This window comes from Bidens hawaiensis, unplaced genomic scaffold (genome assembly GCF_021521415.1).
Source record: "Bidens hawaiensis isolate Kalapana, Puna unplaced genomic scaffold, B.hawaiensis_p1.1 tig00037604_1, whole genome shotgun sequence".
NCBI lineage: Eukaryota > Viridiplantae > Streptophyta > Magnoliopsida > Asterales > Asteraceae > Bidens > Bidens hawaiensis.
In genome coordinates, this window is record NW_027496564.1 from 142,902 (window position 1) to 154,551 (window position 11,650).

General features: G+C 33.4%; 1 protein-coding gene across 1 annotated transcript; it reads left to right on the forward strand.

Annotated features, from left to right (window-relative positions):
* Nucleotides 1-5,380: 5,380 nt before the first annotated feature.
* Nucleotides 5,381-11,339, forward strand: LOC143589522 (protein FAR1-RELATED SEQUENCE 11-like). Its single transcript, XM_077070260.1, has 4 exons — nt 5,381-5,735; nt 7,639-8,639; nt 9,245-9,688; nt 10,415-11,339. Exons 2-4 carry the CDS (start codon nt 7,671-7,673, stop codon nt 11,231-11,233), a joined length of 2,232 nt encoding a protein of 743 aa, XP_076926375.1. The 5' UTR covers nt 5,381-5,735; nt 7,639-7,670; the 3' UTR covers nt 11,234-11,339.
* Nucleotides 11,340-11,650: the final 311 nt, after the last annotated feature.

The following is an 11,650-nucleotide window of genomic DNA, read 5'->3' on the forward strand; positions in this document are numbered from 1 at the left end:
TCGTAACAAACCATAACTTGTATTAAAACATTATCTCGTCTTTCATAATAAACAAACCATTAAACTTAAACGTCTTGAGTCTTCCGATGCCAGCCTCTTATTCAATGCCACGTGTCCCCTCAAGCGAGCTGCCTCATTCTACTCACCTGCGTGCATACTAAAAGTCAGCTACGCTGAGTGAGTTATAGTTAATCACGTATCATATAATACATACACTTACCTTCAATCATGCATCTGAAGGTACATAATAATTACTTTACTAACTTACTTTCATTACATAATTTCATACATACATTCATACTTTATTACTTTCATACTATATAAATTACTGTCTATTCTATCTCAGATATTATTAGGGTCTGGTCCCTCTTTCCTTTGTCTATCTCAGATATTTTAGGGTCTGGTCCCTTTTTACTTCTCTATCTCAGATATTATTAGGGTCTGGTCCCTTCTATCTCAGATATTATTAGGGTCTGGTCCCTTCTATCTAAGATATTATTAGGGTCTGGTCCCTCTTTCTTCGTCTTCGTACATATTGTCTTTACATAACCATAACATACATACTTTCTTTAAACGTTCATACATATTCATATATTGTACATATATCTATCATACACATTCATCTATCATAAACATACCTCCCTTGTTAGCATGTGCAATATCCGAAGGTCGTTCACGTACCGACAAGCTTTCACTCACATTTAAGATATACATACAAAACATATAAACCATATAAGGCATACACTTACCAATTAAGGTAAGTGTATTAACTATCACATCGAGTATGCACACAGCCCCGAAAACATAACAAGGAAATGGGGCTAGAAACTCACCTGAATGCGGTTACGTTCACCGTTTATCGTTATTCCCTTCTTGAGCTGTGCACGACTAACTGTATATAAATTACATGTATCAATTAACTATTACTACTCATGTCGTAATTCTATCTTTATATAACCCACAACGAACGGGGTCCGGGGGCAGCGCCCCTGGCTGGGGTCGAGCTGCCAAGTCAGCTTGGAAAAATTTTATTTACATTAACTGTCTTAACACATTTTTCACTAGGATTTTAATTTATTTCTCAGCGAACTTAACTTTTGGTGAACTTAATATTAAGCGAATTTATCATTCAGCGAAGTTAACTTGGCGAACTTATCATTAGGCGAAGTTCACAGCTTGGCGAACTTATAACTGGCGAAGTTCACATCTTGGCGAACTTATAACTAGCGAAGTTAGCCTTAGACGAACTTGTGTCCAGCGAAGTTATCCATAGGCGAACTTACATGTAACGAAGTTAACCCCAGGCGAACTTGCATACGTGCGAACTTATCCTCAGGCGAACATATGGATAGGCGAAGTTATTAACAGTAGCGGCGGGGCTCGATTTTAACTTCATTAACATCCATGTTTAACCTGTAACCCTTAGAGATGATGCTAATCAATCTCGCGACCATTCCCATGGCCGTTTTTGAATAAGATTCGGCCCGAAAACGTATAAAGTTTGAACCTTTAAGCTCAAAACGTTTAATAATAAGTTTAGGGTTCATTTTAAACGTGTCATAAGCAGCTGCGAGTTTGTTAAGTTCGTTTCTAACATCAAGTTCACAACTTTACGTTTTATTTACGCCCGATCTAATCTCGTTCTAAGTTTCAAGGCTAAATGTTAATAAAAGCGTAAACTTTAAGATCGAAACATACCTTTTTGATGTTTCTAGGTTACGGTTTGCTTGGTATACGATCTTGGACTTGTTATCTTGCTTGTGTGATTGAGGATCCTAAGCTACGATGCTCGGTTGCGTAATCGGAGGGTGGCCGGGGCTAGGGAGGGAAGGGTTGGCTTAAGTGTGTGTTTTAAGGTGTAAAAATGGATAAGATGGATGGAAATGGAAAGGTTTAGGGGTTAAGGGGGGTATTTATACCCCTTAAGCCATGGACCCTAAGCCCATCTTTCCTCTTTGGTTCATGTTTCATCCCTTCTTAATTAGCCTACTTAATTCCCTCTTAATATTTTATTATTCCTTTGTCAAGTCAAGTAAACTCGTTTATCATAAGAAATACTTTAAAAATATTATTGCTTGAAATTTTAGGATGTTACAAATTCGAATTCTTGACCACTTACAAAAATAGGTTATATAGTTAATAATCCAGTGCTCACGTACATTATAGAATCTTTAATACATTTGACCAATTTAATATGTCTTTATTATAATTTTTAACTACCATGTTTTAATTAAGGTAACCAATAAATTATTATTGTTAATTAATTAATGTATTTACTTTTATAAATTTTTTTTTTGAATAAGAAATTATAATTTACTATAAAACGATTACAATAGAGTGGCAGGCAAACGGGTAACAAGCTGCGCCGCAACCCTCTTTTGAATAACAAAGCCAATCCTGCTAAAAACGAAGTTCTGGGACCTAGAAGCTGAAGAGGTTCCGTGTACGACGCGCTGAACCCTACTCAAAAATTTCACAGCCTCTAGCCCAAGAAACCAAATGTATCAAAGGCAAATGGTAGAAAGACATGTTAATTATCTAAACAAGCTTTCTCATGTTTAACAACTTTGCCCGATTCAGCCTTCAATGTAGCCTGACCCACAACAAACCCACGGTCCCTGATATAATGTTTTAAACACGATTAATTACAATATAATTAAATTTGATATGTTTAAATCCACATCATATTTCAAGCTAGAGCATAAAATTAGTAATGTACAAGAATAAGTTAGTAACTGATATTTATTACCATTAATATAATTAATCATATCAATTAAACGAATTTTGGTAACTGGTATCAATTGTCAATTCTCATACATCTAAAATTAGACCCGGTTAACAATAACATAAATAATTAAGCCTAGAATATAACTTTGTTTAGCTTTATAAAAAAATAATGTATACTAATTAAGCCTATATATTAAAATAATTTTTACTAGAGACGGGATATGAAATTGAAAATTTTAACTGAGTCAACTAATTAAAAATAAACGTATAAACTAACTTCAAAGGATGTTTATTATACGGGATATGATATAATTAATTAAGCCTATGTATATACTATATTTCTTTATTAAAATGATGTTTACTAAAGAAGGGATAATTTACTTTATGATAAATCATTTGATAGTTTTCTTAATTTACTTTATGATAGTCATTTATCAAAATTAATTACTTTCTATAATAAAAATGGTGAGACTAACTTTTCTAATATCATTAAATATCCCAAAATTTAAAATCATTTGAAAAACCGGATTAAAATCACATTCAATTACCAAAACCACATATCATTCAGTTTACCATAATTATACAAAATCATCAGTTTATAAATTAATTGTAATTAAAATATTTAATTATTCTCTATATAAATGGGAAAATGTGTTGACTTTTTTTATTTTTAAGAAATTAAGAGATTCAGTTTCACAACATTTGGTACTAACCTTAATAACATATTTTTATATTTAATTTATTTATTATGTTTACTTAAATTTATATCATTGACTTTTGTAGGAATTATTAAAAGCTTTTTTGAGGCAGTTTTATAGTGATGACGCCCCATGTGAAGGTATAATGATTGGGATGAATAATACTATTATACAATAGTATGCTTCAATTACTACTAAATATTTTAGAACCATTAAAAATTATTTTATTCACCTTTTGTATGTATTAAAAATGAATACATTATTAGTATCTTACTAATGTAAAATAAGATATCAAAAGGCTATATAAACTATCATCTCATTCTCAATCTCTAATCGGGTGTTAGGTAAAAACCTCAATTTAGTTGGTGTTTGTTGTATAAGGTTTTTTACTTTATTTATCGAAAGCTTTATAAACTATTTTTTTTATTATAATTACATATCAGGAGCTTGACAATGGAATTTGAATAGTAATTTCTTACTTTATATTCTTCAATTGCGTAGTTAATTTAATTTTGACCTTTAAATTGATTAATTACAAATTAAAATATAAACCTTATATACAAGGAAGTATTTAGGGAGTTGTAGATACTAAACTTATGATACTTTTGTTAAATAAACAGTTAAATTGTATATAATTTTCTTCATGTTTATTTTAAATTACAATTCAAGTAGTTATTCCTACATCTTGTAAAAGCACAAGGTACTTAAACTATCAAAAAAACACGAGGCTCACAGTTAGATGTCAATCCATACATGTTGAAGAGATAAAATAATTTGCGAATTGACTATTGGATATAGGTGAAGGGAATGTTGGGGTGGAGGGGGGGTTTCAAATGACGACAGATGAATGTACAAATTCCGATAATCTTCTAATTAATAATTCATTAGATCCAATATATGATTTAATAGACTTTGTCTATCTTTCGAATTTAGTTCTTTTAACTTACTTTCGAGGACGGAAAATATTTTCGTTTGAAATTACACGTATTTATTATTATTAGTTCTAAAATTGTCAATACAAAAAGAATGCCTAAAACGGAACGCATTCATTCATTGGTTGCAGTTTCAGTTTTTTCATCCGGTACCAGTCTCTCGTTCCGATTAACCCCCAAATCCTCTCGAAACGCACCCCCCCTTGATTGTAAGACCAATCGTTGCTTTGCTGCTGCTTCATCCATCCGGTAATTGCAATTACCCCTCAAACCCTACTTTACTTACTCTTAAATATATTATTACATATTGTAGTTTGAAAAATGATGTACGAAGGTTCGTAGTTGAAATGAAATAAATATCGAACCAATTGATGACCTGCCGGCTGTTCAATAAGTGATGATGAATTTGTTAACTAGTATGGATTTGAAGCCCTACTGATTTATTTATTGCCGTATAATGCCGGTTGGTTTCCGACTAATTCATGATTTCATTTTGCCTTTGATTGTTATTGTGATTATTCTCTGACCAACTTTAGGCGGTTATTATGCGTTTTAGGTGCTAATGCTTGTTTCAATAGCCCCTTACTATTTGCGCTTAAAGGTAATGAAAAATCAGCTGTTTTAGGTATTGGTTTGCAGTCTCAGAGCATTAGGTTTTGATTCTGTAACCTAATTTGTAACAGCTACAGCTACTAAAACCATGTTCTTCTTTATGCCGTCACTGGAAAATATTGATGTAATCTGAGCTGGATGGTGGTGTCCTATTGATGGGAGCGGTATGCATATGTTGCAAAGGATGAACAAAAGCCTAATTTCCTAAATACGTATATATTTTTACTACTTGTGAGTTAAATATTTCATGGATTACAATGAGGTTTCTACAATATAGAAACCTTTCTACAAAACCCTTAGGTTTCTACAAGTGTAGCAACCTATTTATAGGTGGAAGGGTTTCTAGTGGGCCTACAAGCCCAATCACTAGAAACCCAAGCCCAGTACAAAATCGAGCTCCCCCCGACTATATTTATGGACTACAAACCAAAACATTAATAATTACAGTGTTTACAGTGATGATAATGACAAAAACAAACATTGAGGCTAAACGTCAAAAACGGCATCAACATTGCATATAATCATTTCTCTCTTTGTTTTGTTCAAGTTATATAATACTCTTGCTTGTTTATCTTTATGCACTTGGCAGCTTACGGTAGTGCTCATTTTGCTATATATTTGTGCTGGATTCTAATAGCTTATTTTTGTTACCGTTGAAAGACGAAATTGCAGATCACTGTATTCTCTATATTATCGTTGCTGCTGAATGGTAGTGTTTGGAAGGATGGAGATAGTGTCAATCATGGGTAGATTGCAACCTTAATAGGTGAGGTTACTTGCTTCTTGTTTGTTCTTCCCCTGTGCTTCTATTTTATGAAGGCTTACAAGGGAATATGTTATGTAATTAATAGTTAATATATTATTCAGGTGGTAATTCTGACCCATTTAGTTGTTTTTTTCCCTTGGGCTCCTAGTTTCTGAAGGCTTACACGTGAATAAGCGATGTGATTAGTTAATATATTATTTGAGGTGCAATTTTTTCCCATTTAACCATAAATAATTAAATGGGTTGATTAAGTTTAAGTTAACATGTCAAAGGTGGAGTTTTTTACTATAATGGGGATGGTGGAAAAACTATTTACCAAAATGGGTGATTTGAAAACTATTTACCAAAATAGGTATTTTTTAAAACTTTATTTTTCTCATTCTTAACCTTATTGGATGAAAACAATTTCTATATAAAATACACTTTAAATATTTTAAAGCATCTTCTTTTAACTTATTTAACCATATTTTTAATTATAGATTTATAAAATAAAATGTATTTTAAAGCATGATTTAATTAGGATATTTAGAAATCACAATTTGAAAACAACAATCGATCTTCTAATTATATATGATTATATGTTACTCACATTTTTTCTCTTCACTATTTGAAAACTCTTTTTCTTATATCGTGAAATTGATTTTTTATTTAAAATCCTACGTACTCATATTTTGAATCTGTTTAATATTTTTATGTTTTTAATAAGATAAATGATGTTTTATTTAAATGATTATGTATTTTAATATTCTTAGTTTTATATTTATTATTATATACCTTATTTTTATGAGTATATGGTTTCGGGTAATCTAGCCAGATTTCATCTAATCCCATACCCGTGAAAATTATAAATCCTAATCCCATACTTGGCCAATACCCGTCGGGTTTCGGGTATACTGACCCATTTGTTTCGGGTTTCTATTATACCCGTCAGGCTCGGGCATTTTTGCCATCCCTAATGTTAATTAACATAAATGAACATACATCACTACTAGAAAATGGTTGAATTTGCTACAAAACTGTTATCGCAAATTAGTTTGTTTTCTAGTAGTGCATGAACATTACCGAATTTTCACGGAAATAATTAAGCGAACACGACATATGTTCATATTCATTCATTTAGATGTTTATGACGTTTTGAGTCAATAAATATAGAGAACAACATGCACATTCATAAATGTAAAAAATAAAATTATTCAAATACATAATCATTTTAAATAAACAATCTTTTATCCTATTTAAAGGCATAAAAATATTAGATAGTTGAAAAAATAAACGTACTTATGGTTTGAAATAAAAAAAACTTTTTGATGAACAAGAAGAGAAAACATTTTTAAAGAATGAAGAGAAAAACAAAATAAATATTTTATAGTTAGAAAAATGTGGTTAAATAAGTTATATGAAGATGCTTTAAAATATTTAAAGTGTATTTTATAAAGAAATTGTTTACATCTAATAAGGTTAGGAGTGAGAAAGATAAAGTTTTGAAAAATACCTATTTTGGTAAATAATTTTCAAATCGCCTATTTAGGTAAATAATTTTTCCACCATCTCCATTTTGGTAAAAAACTCGTCAAAGGTGTATGCAGTTTAAAAGAAAACGGGTCAAATGAGTTAAAAGTCACTTAAGTGTCTTTTTTATGGATAAATCTCCTAAATCATTCTGTTCATAATAGTTTATTGTCATCATATTTGACTCTCTAACTATTTATAAAATAAAAGCTTTTGGCAAATATTTTTTTTGGGTCAACCAAATATGACTTGTTTTGACCTGTATCAAAAGTTCCACGCTTCGACCTAGATCTGTTTTGACCAGTTATTCAATCTACCCATTCTGCCGTCTCTATATATTATTTTTGTGTCATCTTATTTATCCATTAGTGTATTATCGTCTTCTTGTATGCAGGTACTATACTTTAATTACCTTTTACATAATCAATGTCGGAGATAATGAACATGGTGAAAGAAACATCAGAGAACGGTACAGATTTATCTGCTGATGATATTGGCACGATTGAGGAGATAACGGAAGACACAATTCTGTCTAGACAAACTTCGGTCAACCTCGTACCTTTTATTGGTCAAAGGTTTGTTTCTCAAGATGCTGCTTATGAGTTCTACTGTAGCTTTGCAAAACAATGCGGCTTTTCAATTCGCCGGCATCGTACACGTGGAAAAGATGGTGTCGGGAGGGGGATTACAAGGCGGGATTTCACTTGCCACCGTGGTGGGTACCCACAAATAAAGCCATCAGAAGACGGGAAAGTACAAAGAAACCGAAAGTCGTCACGTTGTGGATGTCAAGCGTATATGCGAATCGTGAAACGTGCCGATTTTGATGTTCCAGAATGGCGGATCACGGGTTTTAGCAACGTTCACAATCATGAGCTTTTAAAGTCAAATGATGACCAAGTTCTTCCTGCATACTGCACAATGTCGTCAGATGACAAAAGTCGTATATGCATGTTTGCAAAATCCGGGATGTCTGTTAGACAGATGTTAAGATTGATGGAACTTGAAAAAGGTGTGAAGCTCGGTTGTTTACCGTTTAATGAAATTGATGTGAGGAATTTACTTCAGTCATTTAGGAATGTTGACCAAGATAATGACGTGATTGACCTTCTTAAAATGTGCAAGGACAAGAAGGATAAAGATCCAAACTTCAGATATAATTTCAAGATTGATGCAAATAACCGTTTGGAACATATTGCATGGACGTATGGTTCATCGGTTAGATCTTTTGAGTCGTTTGGGGATGTTGTGATTTTTGACACGACTCATCGATTGGATGCTTATGATATGATTCTTGGAATTTGGCTTGGAGTTGATAATTATGGTCAAAATTGCTTTTTTGGTTGTGTGCTGTTACGGGATGAGAATATGCAGTCATTCTGTTGGGCCTTAAAGGTTAGAAACTTTGTTATGTTTTTCATGTGAGGTGACAAAATGGGCACCGGTAACTGGTCAAATCGGGTTTTGTTAACGGGTTGACGTAAAACACTTTATGTTGACCTAAACTACTTTGTGATTATATTCTAGCATTTAGTGTGCCAAAACTGAAATATGAATTTACATAAGTTAATATTATTATCGATAAAAACTTTTATTTTTATTTTTTAACTAAACGAGTTAGGAAGTTGTACAGTGTATACATTAAAGAATACCATTTGGGTGACATTTGACTCGCTTGGTTTGTTCCTTTTTAGTTAATTGACCCATTTATAAGTAAATGTGTTTCACAAAGATATCTGGTCAGATTGGTTTTCCTTAACTGGTCTTGATGAGTTGACCTAGAACACTTTACGTTGACCTAAAAACACTTTTATGTCCAAAGATATATGCATTTTATTATAATATATAATTAGCGTGGGGATTACAATTACAAAAGTTAATATTATTTTAATAAGAATCCCTTTTTAGCAGAATGATTTAAGAAGTTGTCATGAAACAAAATCCGTTTGGGTAACGTTGACCCATTTGACTTGTTCCTTATCATTTATTCTTTTTGACAGACATTTTTAGGATTCATGAACGAAAAGGCTCCTGAAACAATATTAACCGACCAAAACATGTGGCTGAAAGAAGCAGTTGCAATTGAAATGCCAAGAACAAAACATGCCTTCTGCATTTGGCATATAGTTTCCAAGTTTTCAGATTGGTTTTCTGCACTTCTGGGCTCACAATATGGTCAATGGAAAGCCGAGTTTCATGGGCTCTATAATTTGCACTCGGTTGATGAGTTTGAATTGGGATGGAGAGAGATGGTTGATGCGTATGGATTCCACGGAAACAAGCACATTGTTAGTTTGTATGCTTTACGTGCGTTTTGGGCACTCCCGTTTTTGAGATGTTACTTCTTTGCTGGAATGACTAGTACTTTTCAATCTGAGGCTATTAACGCTTTCATCCAACGGTTTTTAAGTGCACAATCGGTTCTTGAAAATTTTGTAGAGCAGGTATCGCTTTCTTTTCTTTAAATCTATCAATTCGAGGTGGAAGATTGATGGGTGGGCCGGGTAACACGAACATGCTATATTCGTGCTTGTTTGTTTAACTTTAACCGAACAAACGATCGAACAAGGTAAATTGACGAACGAGGTTTCTTGTTTGTGTTTGTTTATTAAGAAAAGAATGAACAAGTTTGTTTATGTTTGATTGTTAAACGGTATAAACGAACGGTTCATAAACGTAAACGAACGAAAATAACTGAACAATGTGTTGGGCCCTAGACTAAATTGTAATGCAGCTTAAAAATTTTGATAAAAATATTAACGAGCATAGAGAACAAACTTTTAACAAATGTAAACTAACGAACATAGAATGAATGTAAAAGAACAAATTTGAATGAATAAACATTCACGAACATAATGAACGAACGAGGCATGTTTTCGTGTTCGTTCGTTTAACTAAATGAACAAAATACTATACTCTTGTTACATAAAAGAACTTTCAGTCGAACAGTTCACTGAATATTTTATTCTTTTACAGGCCTATTAATAACTAAAATTCTGCGGGTAAAACGGTTGGGCAATCGGTAACGTGTCAAAATGGGTTTGGGTAAAAGAGGTTACTTTTTGGTGGGTCGGGTTGACGACCCAAAACACTTTTCACCATGTACTTTATTTGTCACATATATTGCCATAAATCTGTTAGCTATCATTTAATATGCTACTAATATCCAGGTGGCAATGGTTATAGATACTAAAGACCAAGCTACATTAAAACAGAAATTGATTAGAAACCGCCAAAAGGTGTCATTAAAAACTGGTTCACCAATCGAGTCACACGCAGCCACAGTTCTCACACCATACGCCTTTACCAAATTCCAAGAGCAACTCGTGTTGGCCCCACAATACGCGTCTCTATTGGTCGACAACAATTACTTCATCGTGAGACACCACACAGAAATAAACGGCGGCTGCAAAGTTCTGTGGGTCCCACATGATGAATTCATTAGTTGCACCTGCCATGACTTTGAATTCTCGGGAATTTTATGTAGACACGTTCTTCGCGTTCTTTCAACAAACAACTGTTTTCACATCCCATATCAATACTTACCTGTTCGTTGGCGCGATTCCTTAAGCTACGCGAAACCCGTTGTTGACCCTAATTCGAGTCAACACTCAATGTTGCAGTCAATGGTTTCGAGTCTAGTTTCTGAAGCTATGGAGACTGAAGAAAGATTGAACTTTGCTTGTGGCCAAATTGACTTGGTGTTGACTCGGGTCAAGGAGTTTCCGGGGCCTTCTAGTGGTGTTAATAATAGTAATATGACTTATAATAATAGTCCGCCTGATTCGTTGATTCTTCCAGAAGTTGAAGATTCGGATAGCATTGTTCAAAGTTTTACCCATGAAGCGTTGACTTTTGGGAAGGTGAAAGAGAGAAGGTCAAAGCGAAAGCGGTGCTCTGTGCCATGTTGCGGGCAGTTCGGGCATGATTCTAATGACTGCCCGTTGATGGAAGATGATATTAATGAAGATGGTCTTGGGTTTTTATAGGTATATGGTTTTAAATGGCTAGATGTATAATTTTGTTATGCTTTCATGTTAATACACATCGGATTTACTATCTTTTGCCAATGCAATGACTGTTCTTTTTGCATAACTGTTTTGTGGTTTTAACTTTTACGTGTTTCTATTGTCGGGTAACGGGTCAAAAGTGGACCGGGTTGAAATTTGTTTTTTTGCTTTTACTTGTTTGTATAGTTGAATTGTCAAGCAATCAAACCTTGGGCTTCCTTCGGGCCATTAGTTTTTCAATTACAAGGGCCATGCATGTGTGCGAACAGATGTCAGATGGAAAATAATCTTAGTATGAAAGCAAAATCAATACATAACTAGAGGTGCACAAAATGCTCGACTTCGGAACCACTTCGAGGTCGTACCCGGTGGGACCCAGACCTGGCTCTTTAGATA

Coding starts and splice junctions, on each gene's coding strand:
- LOC143589522 (XM_077070260.1), top strand. CDS start 7,671: ATGTCGGAGATAATGAACATGGTGAAAGAAACATCAGAGAACGGTACA. Junction 8,640..9,244: donor CATTCTGTTGGGCCTTAAAG/GTTAGAAACTTT, acceptor TCTTTTTGACAG/ACATTTTTAGGATTCATGAA. Junction 9,689..10,414: donor TTGAAAATTTTGTAGAGCAG/GTATCGCTTTCT, acceptor ACTAATATCCAG/GTGGCAATGGTTATAGATAC.